At 47.7% G+C, this 14,236-nt stretch overlaps 5 protein-coding genes across 5 annotated transcripts; 1 reads left to right on the top strand and 4 right to left on the bottom strand.

The window, feature by feature from the left end:
* The first annotated feature begins 3,907 nt into the window (after window positions 1-3,907).
* C7974DRAFT_222780 (uncharacterized protein) lies at window positions 3,908-5,597 on the top strand. Its single transcript, XM_046137199.1, has 3 exons — window positions 3,908-4,511; window positions 4,566-4,695; window positions 4,773-5,597. The coding sequence occupies exons 1-3, from the start codon at window positions 4,244-4,246 to the stop codon at window positions 5,524-5,526; spliced, it is 1,152 nt and encodes a 383-aa protein (XP_045995875.1). The 5' UTR covers window positions 3,908-4,243; the 3' UTR covers window positions 5,527-5,597.
* A 368-nt stretch (window positions 5,598-5,965) lies between these two features.
* Window positions 5,966-7,297, bottom strand: C7974DRAFT_398392 (uncharacterized protein). The gene is made up of 4 exons (XM_046142309.1): window positions 6,916-7,297; window positions 6,783-6,860; window positions 6,404-6,727; window positions 5,966-6,347 (listed from the first exon to the last, which is right to left on the bottom strand). The coding sequence occupies exons 1-4, from the start codon at window positions 7,161-7,163 to the stop codon at window positions 6,143-6,145; spliced, it is 855 nt and encodes a 284-aa protein (XP_045995874.1). The 5' UTR covers window positions 7,164-7,297; the 3' UTR covers window positions 5,966-6,142.
* A 306-nt stretch (window positions 7,298-7,603) lies between these two features.
* Window positions 7,604-8,834, bottom strand: C7974DRAFT_426139 (chaperonin 10-like protein; the record flags this gene model as incomplete). Its single annotated transcript, XM_046144509.1, has 1 exon — window positions 7,604-8,834. The coding sequence occupies exon 1, from the start codon at window positions 8,705-8,707 to the stop codon at window positions 7,604-7,606; it is 1,104 nt and encodes a 367-aa protein (XP_045995873.1). The 5' UTR covers window positions 8,708-8,834.
* Window positions 8,835-9,059: 225 nt separating this feature from the next.
* On the bottom strand, window positions 9,060-10,929 carry C7974DRAFT_435434 (uncharacterized protein; the record flags this gene model as incomplete). Its single annotated transcript, XM_046145061.1, has 2 exons — window positions 9,060-9,169; window positions 9,396-10,929. The coding sequence occupies 2 exons, from the start codon at window positions 10,927-10,929 to the stop codon at window positions 9,060-9,062; spliced, it is 1,644 nt and encodes a 547-aa protein (XP_045995872.1).
* Window positions 10,930-11,692: 763 nt separating this feature from the next.
* On the bottom strand, window positions 11,693-14,229 carry C7974DRAFT_398388 (fungal-specific transcription factor domain-containing protein). The gene has a single exon (XM_046142308.1). It carries the CDS (start codon window positions 14,065-14,067, stop codon window positions 11,869-11,871), a length of 2,199 nt encoding a protein of 732 aa, XP_045995871.1. The 5' UTR covers window positions 14,068-14,229; the 3' UTR covers window positions 11,693-11,868.
* Window positions 14,230-14,236: the final 7 nt, after the last annotated feature.

Genomic DNA, 14,236 nt, shown 5'->3' with positions numbered 1-14,236 from the left:
TCTATAAGCCTATAACTTAGATATTTTATATTTATATATATAATAGTATTCTATAAAGCTTTTAAAGTTTATAAGTATAGTTTACCTATAGTTTACTAGAATTAGATAGACCTAAAATAGCTTATATAGAGACTTTAATAGCTTATCTTATATAGCTCTAAGGCTTATATTACTCTAATATATTCTATAGAATATATATAAATATTCTTAAAATAATTTTAAAAGGAAAGTAGCAAGAGACTAGAGAGATAATTAGAGAATACTAGATTTTTAGTAAAAGTAATTAGCTTACCTATTAATTAGCTTACTTATAGAGTATATTAGTTCTTAGAGATAAATATAGTAATAAAAAGCTAAAAAAGTTAGGTTATAGTAAAGTATAATATTATAACTAGTTACTCTTTATATATATATATAACTTATAACTCCTCTAATATACTAGATAGATAAGTTATCTAAATAGGTAAGTTACCTACTCTACTAAGACCCTACTAAAACTTATCTCTCTTATATAATACTATAATAATAATATAAATTAGAACCTTTAAAGAAAGCTAGAATATAGCTTATACTTTAGGCTATTAAATAAGATATAATACTCTCTCTATAATATACTATAGCTCTCTATAATATGCTATATAGAATACTATATAATTAATATACTAGATAACCTATATAAGTAGATTATATGCTTAAATTAAAGAACCTAGATAAGAATAAGAAGAAGGTAATTATTTAGTATATACTTAATCTAGATATAAGAGAGTTTACTTTCTAGCTAGCTATAGTAGCTAATATAGCTAATTCTTTATATAAAAAGTATAATCTAGGCTATATTAGTATAAAATAGCCTAATATATTTATTAAGTACTACTCTAAGCTCTAAGTAAGGTTTAATTATAAGTATAACTATAAGTAAGCTCTCTATAAGAATCTAGAGATTATATAAGGCTAGTTCTACCTTATATAGAATACTAAAGCTAAGTATAGTATCTAGAACTAAAATATATATAACTTTAATATAACTAGGTTTATAATAGGCTAGATATTAATAGTAGTAGTTATTATAGGCTTAGAGTGTTAAAGGTAGCTAAAGGCAGTTTAACAGAGTAATTAGGAGTAGATAATAGCTATCTAGAGTATAAATAGTATAGGATAGGCTATTCTACTCTTTATTATCTTCTAAGGTTATAACTACCTTTCTACCTAGTATAAAGAGAATATAATACCTTATAACTAGGTTATTATAGTCTCTAAGAATAGTTAGACTATAAATAAGCTTAGATTCTAGTAGCTATAGTACTTTAAAGCCTATATAGAGAGGTATGCTGTTAGAGAGTACTAACTACTAATTATTAATAGCTATAAGAGCTATAACTCTCTCTAATTCTAATAATACTATAAGAAGAGAAAGATTGTTATACTCTATATGCCTCTATACTTATTATACTTCTAATAGCTACTTAATATAAGTTATTTTTTACTATTAAAGAAGGTATATAGGCACTAAGCTAAAGATCTTATATATAACTAGATTACCTATATCTTAAAACTTAAGTTTCTGCTATACTTTAAATATATATATAATATAGTAATAACTCTAAGTAATATCTAGGGAGAGTTTGGAGGTACTAGATTAATTCTATTTAACCTAGAATAGGTTATAATAGGCCTTAATATTTTACTATGCACTCTATTACTACTTCCTATCTTTAATAAGCTCTAGTAGTTATTATAATTACCCTTTTATAACTAACTAGATGCTAATACCTAGTAAATACTAACACGCTTAGTATAATATTATATAGGCTATCCTATATAGTATAGTTTTATTATAAGTTATATAATAAGCTTACCTCTTAGTAGTTAAGCCTAAAGTAGGTCTTATATAGAGCTTATGCAGCTTATATTAAGCTTAGTAAGCCTAGCTTATATAGCTTATATTAAGCCTAGTAAGCTACTATACTCTCTATAGTATATAGCAAGTAAGAATATAACTCTTATAGTTTATATTTAACCTAAGTATTAATCTATAATATTAGATCTTAACTTAACCTTTAAGCTAGATAGTCTACTCTATACTACTTATTATTACTTCTTGCCCTTAAGATAGATAGATTATATCTATACTCCTTAGTGCAAGACCCCTTTAGTTTCCCTAATAGTATTTATCCCTAAGAACTAATTAAATAGTGCTTATAAGCTTTACTTAAAGTATAATCTTAATAGTAGTTCTATATACTCTAGAATACTCTAGAATTTAGGTCTTAATTAAAGCTAATTTAATAGAGAATTTAAAAGTATATAGATAGCTTACCTTCCTCTATTATAAATGCGCTAGAAAAGCTCTCTAAAGGTGCTAAGATAATAGCGCATTTGCTAGTATTAGTGTATAAGTAGGTTTCTAAGCTTTAAGATACTAATAAGGCTATAATATAATATAAATTATATAAAAGAAAGCATTTATAGTAGGAGGGGACTCTAATAGTTAAAGAGAGTATATAATTAACTACTCTAGAGGAGTTTACTATATATAGTAATAGAAAATATATAAAGAAGATAGTATATACTAATAAAGATTAATAGACTATAAGACGCTATAAGTAGTACTAGGAGATAGAGTATAAGTTATATATATATTAAAAGAGATTATAGATAGCTCTTCTATACTATAACATATTAAATTACTATTTATAGGCCTATAACAAGGTGTTATAGGCTAAAATAGGGTTAAGTTTTAGTAGGGTCTTAGTAGAGTAGGCAACTTACCTATCTAGGCGACTTACTTATCTAGTATATTAGTACTTTTTTAGAAGCTTTTAGTATATTACTTTATACCTTCTAAGTTTTCTTTATTTATAACTATAACTTCTCTTTTTTATTTACTAGCTATAGTTAGGTCACGTTATCTAAGCTTCTTTTAACGTGTCTAAATAGTGTTGTTGTAAAGATATTAGTATATAAAAGGTAGTCTAGTAGGCGCTTAGCAAGAGTGTTTTACTCGTTTAGTGTTCCATTCGTCTGTGGGGTGCGTTATGGAATTTCATCTTTGTCTTTAAAAGTATCACACTCTGCAAGGGCTTCTTCTAAACCTATGGCGTTGCGGTGTGGTGGAGATGGGGTGAAAGGGGTGTTTTGGTGGTCCGGCGCATCACACGCGCACGGACACGGTAGCGGTAGGAAGGGCGGGGAAGCTCGCATGACGGCCAACCTTTCAGCCATGCTCAGACCTGGGAGTCATCTGGGCGATCTGAAGCTCGCAACAGAGATTTGTGTTGCTAGCGATCCGAATCTTAGAGACGCACTGGGTCCTCCAATCTGGGAACACCAGATCCATGTACGGTATTTGCGGTACCCCTCATCTAGGCGACCGGAGATCACCCTTACTTGCAGCTGTCAACAGCAGCCACGCCTTAGCAGTTTCTATTGTCAGGCCTCAAAAATTCACAGATGCAGAATGTGCTCATTACAGTTACGGTCCATGCTAAAGCCTGGGTCTCTGGCGCCTGACAAACTCGCCCACCGTAAACTTCATGATCTCTACAGTAAGTCCATCGGCTGCTATGATTGATATGCTGAAGATATGAAGGGTCTATCATGCAGCCTGCGTACCTTTGCTATCAATGACGAAGCATTCGGCTCTCGAGTTCACCGAGTAGCGGTCATTCGTGCATAGTTCGGCATATAGCCGGATTTGCCTGAGCACAGGGGAGTATGCTGACAATTTCTTAGTTGATGACATGTTAATGTACCTTTAGAAGCCCATGGAAAGACAGAGACGCAGTTAAACGACAATTCGGAATGCAACTTGCTGGACTATTTTGAGTGCATCGTCCCCTTTTGGGACACATAGCAACAACACGCTTGGTCACTTCAGCACCGTCGCCTGTACAAATCAAGAAGATCACCTGTCGAGAGGTGCGCCAGTCGCAGTTCTGGAAGAGATGCCGTGTCAACACGCGGTTTCTGCTGGTTTTGGCCCGGTCACTTCGGGTTCTTGGCTATAGTAGTCTCGCCATCCGCCGGGCTTGTTTTGGAAAATCAACCAGACCCAATAGGGGACTCTTCCGAATCGATTCCCCGACTGCCTGCTAAAATGCGAACAATACGTCATCTCTTCGTTCCCTGGGCTCTCAGTCAATATAACCATGCTCTCACCACATGTGAAATTTGCCTTACTTCAATCAGCTGACTACGCTTTTACATAGTCTCGAAACCAACAGCTGCATCTCAACACGCCATCATGTCCCACGCCTTAGTTTTGGGAGCCTCTGGAATATCTGGCTGGGCGCTGCTCAACCAGCTCACGCGATATCCTGACCCTACAACATTTTCGCGAATCACTGGTCTCTCAAATAGACCGCTCACCCTTGAGCAAGCCCAGCTTCAAGCGGATCCGAGGCTCAACCTCGTCAACGGTATCGATTTGACGAAATCGGTCTCTGAAGTCTCGCAATTATTAAAGGAGAAGGTAGAAGATGCAGCAAGTATCACGCATGTTTTCTTCACCGGTACGATCTTCTCACGAGCACGACTAAGCACATAGGCTAAACTATAGTCTGCAGCATACATACAGACTGGGGACTTCGAAAGCCTGAAGAAAATCAACACTGACCTGCTAAGAGTGGCCGTTGAAGCCATTGAAAGGGTCTCCAAAAAACTCAAAACAATCATTCTCCAGACTGGCGGCAAAGGGTAAGCTACCTCACTTTGTTCCCCTTCTCCGAACCCTCTGTATCGGCTATGGAAACGTCTGCTGACAGCTTTCGAAGGTATGGTTTAGAATTCCCCAAAGAGGTGGGTGTCCACCCACCCCTCCGCGAGGACATGCCACGCATCCCCGAGCCGTACGCAAGCAAGATCTTCTACTACACCCAATACGATCTCCTCACCGAACTGTCTAAGGGCAAGTCATGGACCTTCTCAGAAATCCGTCCTGATGGCATTGTCGGGTTCACACCTACATCAAACGCGATGAACATGTCACAAGGCATTGGCTTATATCTTTCCATATACCGAGAGGTACATGGCGAGGGTGCCGTTGTGCCGTTCCCTGGAGAAGAGCATGGTTACCAATCTACCCACTCCGACACCTTCCAGGATGTGCTTGCGAAAATGGAAATCTATGCTGCAACGCACATTGAGATGTGCGGCAACGGCGGCGTTTTCAATGTCGCAGACGGACAGACAGTTACATGGGCGCAAGTATGGCCTAAGCTCGCTGCGCACTTTGGTCTCAAGGGCGAAGGCCCTAGATCGAACACCACCCCGATGGAGCAGTTCGTCAAGGACAACCAGGAGACGTGGAAGGCACTTGCGGATAAGTACGGTCTCAAGACCAGGGTGACGGAAGAGCAAAACTGGGGTCACGTACACTTCATGCTTGTGCAGTTTGACTTTGACAGGCAGTATGATTTGAGCCGGGGTCGAGAGGTCGGATTTAAGGAGGAGATTGACACAGCACAAGGTTACTTCCTCTCTTGGGAGAGAATGAGGTCTGCACAAATTCTGCCGCCCTTGCAGTAGACGTCTAGTTTCTCGACAGAAAAGAAGACATGACAGCTTCCAGCTTGCACCAATCGCGTCAGCTAGGACCAATCAGATATGTCCTTGCTCGTAGCTTCTCCTTGTAACGTCGGTGATGCAATAATGTAAGCCGACCATATTATGAGACAACTTCTACAAACTAGGATGTAGCCTAGGTCGATGCTGTTGGTCAGCTTTGAGGAATTATGGGGCATCTTGCGTTCAATGCGTTCTCACTGACGTCTGCGCTCTATAGTGGCATCTTTCTTAGAGCATCATGCTCATATGATATCTAAACCGCAAATCTCTTAACCGCCCTTGCGTAATCTAGTAATGGAGACCAATCCTATGTCAGTCAATGAAGCTGGTCTTCAATCACGGTAGATGATGAACCCTGCAGGCGCACAAGCGCTGCTTGTGAGAAAGCTCTTCCGGGTGTGGCATATGCAGATGCAATGACGAAGTATCTGGCTATTGAACGAATCACCGACTTCAATAACCCACAGCCAACTGTGTCAATGGCAACACTGAGTCGCAAAACTTCCGTTTACATTTACGAAGATCTTACATTGTCGATATTGGGCAGATTCTTCTAAGATACCTTTGCTTGCATCCACTAAACCCTGCCCGCATGCAGCCCTCCGGTGATCAGAACATCAGTGGCGGTCGTGTATGCACTCGCACCGCTCAGCAAGTAAACCAGCGCGCCCTTCAAGTCTGCCCTGTCACCCATCCTCTTCATGGGCGGCTCCGTCTGGAAGATGTGAAACAGCTCAGGTCGCGAATCCGCTATTGAGAGCGTCATGTCTGTTGCTGTGTAGCTATATCTGGCCTCAGCAGGGATCGACTACAACCACCGTTTATGTGAGTAACGTACCCTGGAGAGATGCTGTTCACTCGGATATTCATTGGCGCAAGCTCAACTCCCAATCCCTTTGCCAACGCAACGACGGCTCCTTTACTTGCGCAGTAGTCGCTCAAGAATTGGGCTTTGCTGGCCATGTACGCACAAATAGACCCAATCATGACCACCGAACCGCCACGAGGTGAATGCTGACCTTGATCCTGCTTCTCGATCTGTTTCGTGAACAGCTGAGCGGTAAAGTATGTTCCCAGAACGTTGATGTCGAGGCACTTTCGCACAGAGGCCGGGTCGCGTTTCGTGAAGGGCTGGTCAGGGCAGATGCCGGCCGCGGTTACGCTTTGTTTGCGTCAGAAAGCCCGTTTTGCAGCATCCTCTCCAGAATTTTACCTACAGGCCATCTACTCGACCAAAGTCTTTAACGATGTTGTTGAAGGTCTCTTCCAGAAGTTCGTAACTGGTCACGTCGGTTCTATGAATTCTGTCAGAACTCTGTGTCGTGCAGTCCGGAATACGAGGTACTTGACTGGTAAAGCTTGACTTTCACGCCGTAATCATTCTGTAATCTGGTGAAGTCGTTGTGTGGTGTGCTGCTCACATCCAAGACTGCCACGTGACTTCCCATCTCAGCACACGCGACTGCGAATGCGAGACCGATTCCTCGCGCGCCGCCTGTGATAACAGTGACTCGATCCTTCAAGGAGAATAGATCTATCACCGACCGCTTCAGGTACTGGTCGCACTCACGATCAGGGGCTGAGGGATTGCAACTCATAGTGACGTTGGTCTGGGATTTGGTGGTTTGCTACTGTGCTAAATAGAGCTTGCAAGATGTTGACAATGGATAATTATTATGCGGGTTTTCTGAGGACCAAAAGGTAGACTTTATTGTAATGGCTCGTCTATTTGTCATCGCTAATCACTCAGGGCAAATTCACGTATCGTGGGGAGCATTTGTAGAGGTCGGTAACGCCAACCCTGTCCGCAAGAGCTTGCATCACTGGGTATGCAACGGGCGGGGAATCGGGACTAGCTTCGGCCTCTTGGGGATCATCCCGGCAGTCCACGCGGTTGTATGGTTAGAGGGTCAGAATACCCGGCACACTGGCTTGGCACAATCAGCCATGCCACCGTTAGCGACGCGAAATCAAGACGCGCACGCGGCTGCAGTCAGTTGAAAGAAGATTTTCAACCAAGAAGTCTGACTTGATCTAGCTATTTCGAAGTAACAACGCATTTGATGAGGTTTGCCGGTCTGGACAGCGAGAACTCCAGCGCATCTACTACCTTCTCCACGTCAAACGTGTGCGTGATCATAGGCTTGACATCCACTATGCCGGCAGCGATCAAATCAATCGCCGGCTGGAACGTGTTTGTGTACCTCCAGATGGGCAGAATCTCAATCTCCCTGACTAGCGCCAAGCCCAGATTCAGCTCCTGTCGCGGCGCACCCATCCCCACGACCACAATCTTCGCCCCCGCACCCACGGACCCGATGCAGATGTTCAAGCACGACTCGATGCCCGTGCACTCGAGCGCCAGATCGGCTTCTCCGGCGTGCTCGTTGCGCACGTTGTCCGTCATGCGCGCAATGAAGTCGCCGGCCGACTCGCCCTCCTGCGTGTTGAAAGGAATCTGCACGGTTGCGTTGGCAAGCCCGTGCTCCCTTGCGAATCGTAGCCTGTCGGCGTCGACGTCGACCATGGTGACGGACACGGCCCCGGATATCCTGGCCATGCGCGCGCACAGCAAGCCCACGGCGCCCGCTCCCGTGATCAAGACCGTCTGGCCGGCGTCGAGGCGGCCCTTGCGGACCGAGTGCAGCGCCACGGACAAGGGCTCAACGAGTGCACCTTCATTGAAGCTCAGCTTGTCTGGCAGATGGTAGACCAGAGAAGCCGGGTGGTTCAGCGCTCGCTGCAGCGAGCCCTGAACGGGAGGGTCTGCGCTTGCCGAGCCGTTGAATCGCATCGATTTGCACAGGTTGTAGCGTCCTGAGCGGCACTTCTGGCACTCCTGGCAGGCCAGCTGGGGCTCGAGAACAACGCGGTCGCCAATCTTGAAGTCGGTTACGCCGGAGCCGACGGCGACGATCTCCCCAGAGGCTTCATGTCCAAGCACAAGGGGCTCCTTCACTGTGTAGATGCCATTGCGACCGTTCTGGTAGTAATGAAGATCCGTTCCACAAAGGCCAGTTGCGCGAGGTGCGATGGACACTTCGTGTGGCTGGAGGGTTGGTGTCTCTATTTGTTCAAATGCGAGCGCCTTGGCACCGCGCAGCACGGCTGCACGGTGTGTCGAAGGCTGAGCTTGTGCCATTGTGGTAACGCTGAGGGTTTAGGGGTCTTTTTGATCGAAAATAGCAATGATTGCTGTCCTTCGTCGTTGACAAGCATCCCAGACGATTGACTCTTTCTTTATACCGGCCATCCGGACTTTTGATCGATTAGACCCAAGTTCCATACGTAGCCCCATGTGGTCAATTAGTCGTTCAGCCGCTTCAATGTTGCTAAGTTGTGCATGCAACTTCGCTTATGCCGTCTTCATCTGCGGTGTTTCACTCCGGTTATCCGGCTATAGAATCGGCCAGGGAGAAAGCGACGCACACGTTCAGTGGCATTAATGTAGCGCGTCTTGGTAGCGTGTCTTTCTTCTCTACGTGAGACAAGATTCAATCGTTCTCGCCGATCGTCTGAAAGCCCCGAGTGTGTATGCCTTTGATCAAGCGTTCAGAAGGGACCACGTTCGCCGACGCAATGATTCCACTGAAGATATATACGTCTGTCGTTCACATGCATCGATCCGACCACAGAACATCTGTCACAATTCGAGAGAGAGAGATGACTTGTGCGATGATGAGATTAGGGATTGCGATTAAGGATTGAGAACTATTCAATGCTCTGCAGCTATCTAGACTGTGGCAATGTGTTCATCAGGTACGCTCCAGAGGACCGCGAGCTCTGTACGGCAAGCGCCGCCGTCACCGTGATGCCAACAGTCCACATACTAAGCTTCGTCCATGGTGCCCACGGCAAGGCCTTGTTGCCTCCACTTAGCTCAAAGTCCTTCCACACAGGCCAATACAAATCCCACCAGAACTGAGCTGTTGGTCCGTGATAGTTGGTAGTGTTGCGGCCGTGCGCGTCGAGGTTCCAGTTGGCGCAGCCCTCATTCCACACCATGTTCTTGAGACCAGCTTGCACCTGATTGACGTTGCTATCTTCAGCTGCCTGCTTGACGTTGAGAACCTCGAAGTTGCCGCGCAGTACGGGGTTGATGAGGGTCTTGAGAATGAATTCGACCTGTGTCTCGTTGCTGAAGATGACGGAATTGTGCGCTGGAAACGAATTGGGGCCAAAGACAATGCCAAAGTTGGGAAAGCCATGGACGAAAGTGGCTTTGTAGGCTTGGGCGCCGCGTGTATCTTTCCAGTGCTCGTTGAGAGACTGACCGTTTGCGCCCACGATCTTGATCGGCGAGAGAAATTCCTGGATCTTGAACCCGGTGGATAGCACCACGGCGTCAAAATCCATGGTCCGCTTGGAGGTTCGGAGGCCAGTTTCGGTGAAGCTGACAATGCGTTCGGTAGTCAATTCCACGTTCGGCTTGTGAAGGCACTCGAGATAACCGGGGTCGAAAACGCGACGCTTGCAACCCAGAGGGAACTTGGGCATCAACATATCGAGATAGGCTTTTGGCGCGATGCTTGTCATGTACTCTTCAGCTTCTCTCTGCGCAACTGCGCGTTGTTTTTCGAGCGACTCGGAGCCGGTAATGTAAAGGCTGTGGAGTACGTCTGTAGATCGCCAGAGATAGAAGCGGTAGAGCTTGTTCCAGAATGGAATGTAGCGGAAGCACCATTTCTGGAAGCTCGAAAAGGATGGATTAGGGCGTTCGTTGATCCACTGAGGCGAGCGTTGGAACTGGACCACTTTGGAGGCCTTTTCAGCCACAAAAGGCATCAGCTGTGCCCCGGAGCATCCATTACCGACCACGGCGATCTTCTTGCCCTGCATGTCGAACTTGTGGTTCCACCGTGCAGAGTGGAAAATAGCTCCTTTGTAAGACTCGCTGCTAGGAATGTCACACTCCTTAGGGATGGATATGGTTCCCACGCAGGAGACGAGCATCTCTGCCTCTCGGCGGAATGCATGGCCCGTAATCGTGTCGCGAAGGTTCACGCTCCAGACCTTGTTTGCCACGTCCCATTCTGCTGCTACGACTTCCGTGCGAAGCTGCACGTGAGGTCGCACGCCAAACTTGTCGACTGTACTGTGCATGTATTGCAGGATTTCGGCTTGGTCGGCAAAACGTCGTGACCAGTCGGGGTTGGGATTGAACGAGAACGAGTAGAGATGAGAGTCGACATCGCAGCCGACGCCTGGGTATGTGTTGAGGTACCAAGTGCCGCCGATGCTAGGCTCGCGCTCGTAGATGGTGAAGTTTTGGTAGCCGTACTGGCTACGAAGTCGGCAGGCCAAAGCAATTCCGGCAACGCCGCTGCCAATGATGATAAGGCGCGGTTCTGAAGTTCGTGCCATTCTGTGTTGAGAGGGGGTGGAAGATAGGAGATGTTGGAAGGAACCCAGACGTTTATGGGCGTTGTGAGAAGTTCTCCCATTCGGTGCGAAACATCGACCCGGTGCGTTCGAAGATCCTAGCTATCAAAGTTGTGCCACCAATGGACCACCATACGGTTCGCAAGTCTTGGCATGTAGGCCGGCTATATGGAGATCCGCGAGAGTCGTGGCTCGATCTCTTCAGGAGTTCAAGAAAGCGGCTACACTGGTCCTGAAGTTGATGTGCCGAAGCATGGTCTAACGTTCGGGTCGGAGCGAACTTCCGAATTGCGGGGTGTGAACACAGGGATATCCAGTTCGGTAGGGCTACCCCGCCGCTCTCGGTGTTTACCTGGGCATTGCGTGTACCTCTACACCATATAGCCGCGTCTTCGATACCCTCAGTAGCTTCGTCTACCATTGCCAAGACACATTTAGTGCGCCCCTACTATATATCACACGACACTGCTAGGTACGTGGCGTACATGTGTGTATGCAGCCAATGACTCGCACTGCCTAGGCCATGACCAGCTCGTTCGACAGGTGTATGTGCTGCTTTCGCGATTGCTGCGCATCAGCCGGTCTACGAAGTCAAACCAACGGCGCCACTGTTCAGAGTTAATAGGCTGCATCCGAAGCCTATGTACACGCTAAACCTGGTCTTTGGGGGGGGTGGTGTTATGGCATATAACTTAACAACAGCTCGTGTCAACGACACGTTCGTATGCTTGTAGTGTGTTTGTCACAGGCTTAATCAAGATCGGAAGGCGTATCTTGTACATGGAGAGCACGATTACCATTGCATTACATATATCAATCACACACTTGCCTCACTGCCAAGTCCAATCGCGCACAGCGCTACGTGGTGATGGAGTTCTGCTGCGATCTGAAGAGGAGACGTTATAGCCCCACCGTATCGCCTTAGCCCGATCCTTGGTCAAAAGTGGGAGCCATGTGGATGAATGATGAAGCGTCTAAAGAAATGTCGAAGAAATTGCCCTGGACAGCCCATCCTCCGTAGCTTGGGATAGAGTAGCCGTCCAGATCGAAAGCAGCGAAGTCGTTGGGAGCCATGTCGGCTTCGGCGCTGATACTGCCGACGTCTTCTCCCGCTGCTGGACGGTGTGTGACCAAGCACAGGCTAAGGGCCTTGTCGAATAGTTGCGAGATCCACGGGCTTGCATCCCAAGTATCACGAACAGCATGTAGAGCCATCTTACAATTGGTCAGGCCAGACATGCCGGATCGGGCAACCATTGGGTCGCGGCTATTGGTCTGCATGTAGAACACCACGGCTGCGACAAATAGGCCGTGGAAAAGCTCATGCGGAGGGAGAAGACCATCGGGGGTAATGACGACATCGCAGGAAGCGGAAGCAATCTGCTGGGCAGCATCGCTCATGACCTCTTCTCGTATCGACCTTGGCGAACAGGGTCCGTCCAAGACGCCGGGGTCTGGGTCCATGGAGCCATTGACGTGTGCTAATATCACGTTGTGGTTGTACAAGATGCGTAGAGTGGACACGAAGACGTTGAGTGGGCTCTTGATGCGATCGGGCCATGCCATTTCTGCGGGCAGCTCGTTGCGCCAGGCCGTCATCATTTCTTGCAACAAGGACGAAGCCGAAGTGTTTTGGTGTTGTGGGTGGAAGCGGGCGGCGATGATGTGGCGGAGAATGAGTGACAGCTTGGTTGCGTGGATCTGGTAGAGACCGGAGAGCTGTACTAGCGGGCTCGTCATGCATTCGAAGTACAGGCTCTGGTCGTAGCAAAAGTCGTCTTCGGTCAAGGGGTCGGCATCGCAGTGGTCGAGGTTTACCCTGAATGGGCGTCCGACTAGCGAGGCGCAAGTGGCATCTCGTATGACGAGAATCCACCACAAGCGCTTGATCAGACTTCTGTCTTGTGGCTCGATGGTCGCTCTAGCCATGGACCTATGGAACCCTAGTGTTTCGGCAATGGTGACGCCTGTGCAGATCCAGGTGTAGAAGTTCCAGTAATTGCTGGGGCCGCCACCCCAGAAGCTCATGATGATGGAGACCTGAACGGCTACAATCTTATTCCCTTCGTAGCCAATGTCGAAGAGGGCTTTTGCCTTTTCGTAGAACAGGGATCGGGCTTCGGCGCGGGCATTGAAGCCTGCACGGCGAAGTAGGCGCATGGGGCAGTAGGTGGCGGAGATGAAGCAGAGGGCGTGGAGCAACATCCAGGGAATGCGTCGCGACTTGTGCTGGAGCAGGACTTCGTAGGGGTTCACAATAGGGTATAGAGGAAAGACGCGCTCGAAGAAGATGTTGATGAGGGCATCCACCGTCTCGTCCGAGGGCGCTGTGAAGACGTGCTTTGATTCGAGGAAGGCGAGTTCCTCTGCGCGCATGCCAGGCGGATGGGAAAGACGGGCGTGGTCAGCGGCAGCATCTTGGTCTGCGCAGGGAGGACCGGGATGGTGGAGCAGCGGGCGATTGGCACCGCCTTGAAGATCCTTGAGGACGATGCCAAGGGGAAAGGCCTCGCCTATGTAGGTGATGGAGTGCTTGTTGAGAGTGTCTCCTCCGTTGTGGTAGCGCTCGAGTAGATGGTCAAAGGTGGTCGCCCAGCTGATATCGCGGTACGAGGACAAGGAGGCGTTGCTCGTGCTCTCCACGCTGGAGGGGTCCTTGGGTGCAGGCGGTGGGTGGGGAGGCGTCGCGGTGGGCTGAGTGGCAGCCGCGTCGGCGGCAGCGGCAGCATCAGCATCATCGGCGGCGACAACGACGGCATCTGCTGTGGTTACGTCTCGTTGGATCGTAGTAGATGAGTCGGCAGGCAAGTTGGCGGCGGGCGGGTTGGCGGCGGCGGCGGCGGCGGGGAGTTGCTGGGGCGGTCGGCGTTGCTTGCGGGCGTAGATGCCCCTCCGCGACTGCATCAGTGTGCACTCGGGCTCTCGTCGCTGCTCGCAGCGGGTACAAGGGGTGCCTCGCTCGCTGGCATCGCATTTGACGCGCTTCTGGTGGCAGGTATGACAGGCTTTGGCAGCACGAAAGCGGATGGGGGCGCGTGCATGTGCGTGGACGTGCGCGTGGGCGTGCGCATGGGCGTGAGCGTGAGCGTGAGCCTGTTCGTGCACGGGCGACTGGGTCATGTTTCAAGCGTCGTCGTGAGTGTGAGAGTAGGGTCGCTAGCAGCAGAGAGACACAAGAGTCGCGCGTCGCGCGGGATGTCAACTCGACTAGTCTAGGTAGACGACTAGGCAATAGGTAGTCATGGTAGTATGGTATGCATTCGCACCTAACCCTACTCCAGGTAGTGCC

The sequence above is a fragment of the Boeremia exigua genome (assembly GCF_020726555.1).
Source record: "Boeremia exigua strain MPI-SDFR-AT-0100 chromosome Unknown C7974scaffold_8, whole genome shotgun sequence".
Lineage (NCBI taxonomy): Eukaryota > Fungi > Ascomycota > Dothideomycetes > Pleosporales > Didymellaceae > Boeremia > Boeremia exigua.
The sequence above is the reverse complement of the archived record's forward strand: the minus strand, read 5'-3'. Positions and strand labels throughout refer to the sequence as shown.

Coding starts and splice junctions, on each gene's coding strand:
- C7974DRAFT_222780 (XM_046137199.1), top strand. CDS start 4,244: ATGTCCCACGCCTTAGTTTTGGGAGCCTCTGGAATATCTGGCTGGGCG. Junction 4,512..4,565: donor CACGCATGTTTTCTTCACCG/GTACGATCTTCT, acceptor TATAGTCTGCAG/CATACATACAGACTGGGGAC. Junction 4,696..4,772: donor CTCCAGACTGGCGGCAAAGG/GTAAGCTACCTC, acceptor CAGCTTTCGAAG/GTATGGTTTAGAATTCCCCA.
- C7974DRAFT_398392 (XM_046142309.1), bottom strand. CDS start 7,163: ATGAGTTGCAATCCCTCAGCCCCTGATCGTGAGTGCGACCAGTACCTG. Junction 6,728..6,782: donor TTTGGTCGAGTAGATGGCCT/GTAGGTAAAATT, acceptor ACGCAAACAAAG/CGTAACCGCGGCCGGCATCT. Junction 6,348..6,403: donor GTGAACAGCATCTCTCCAGG/GTACGTTACTCA, acceptor GGCCAGATATAG/CTACACAGCAACAGACATGA.
- C7974DRAFT_398388 (XM_046142308.1), bottom strand. CDS start 14,067: ATGACCCAGTCGCCCGTGCACGAACAGGCTCACGCTCACGCTCACGCC.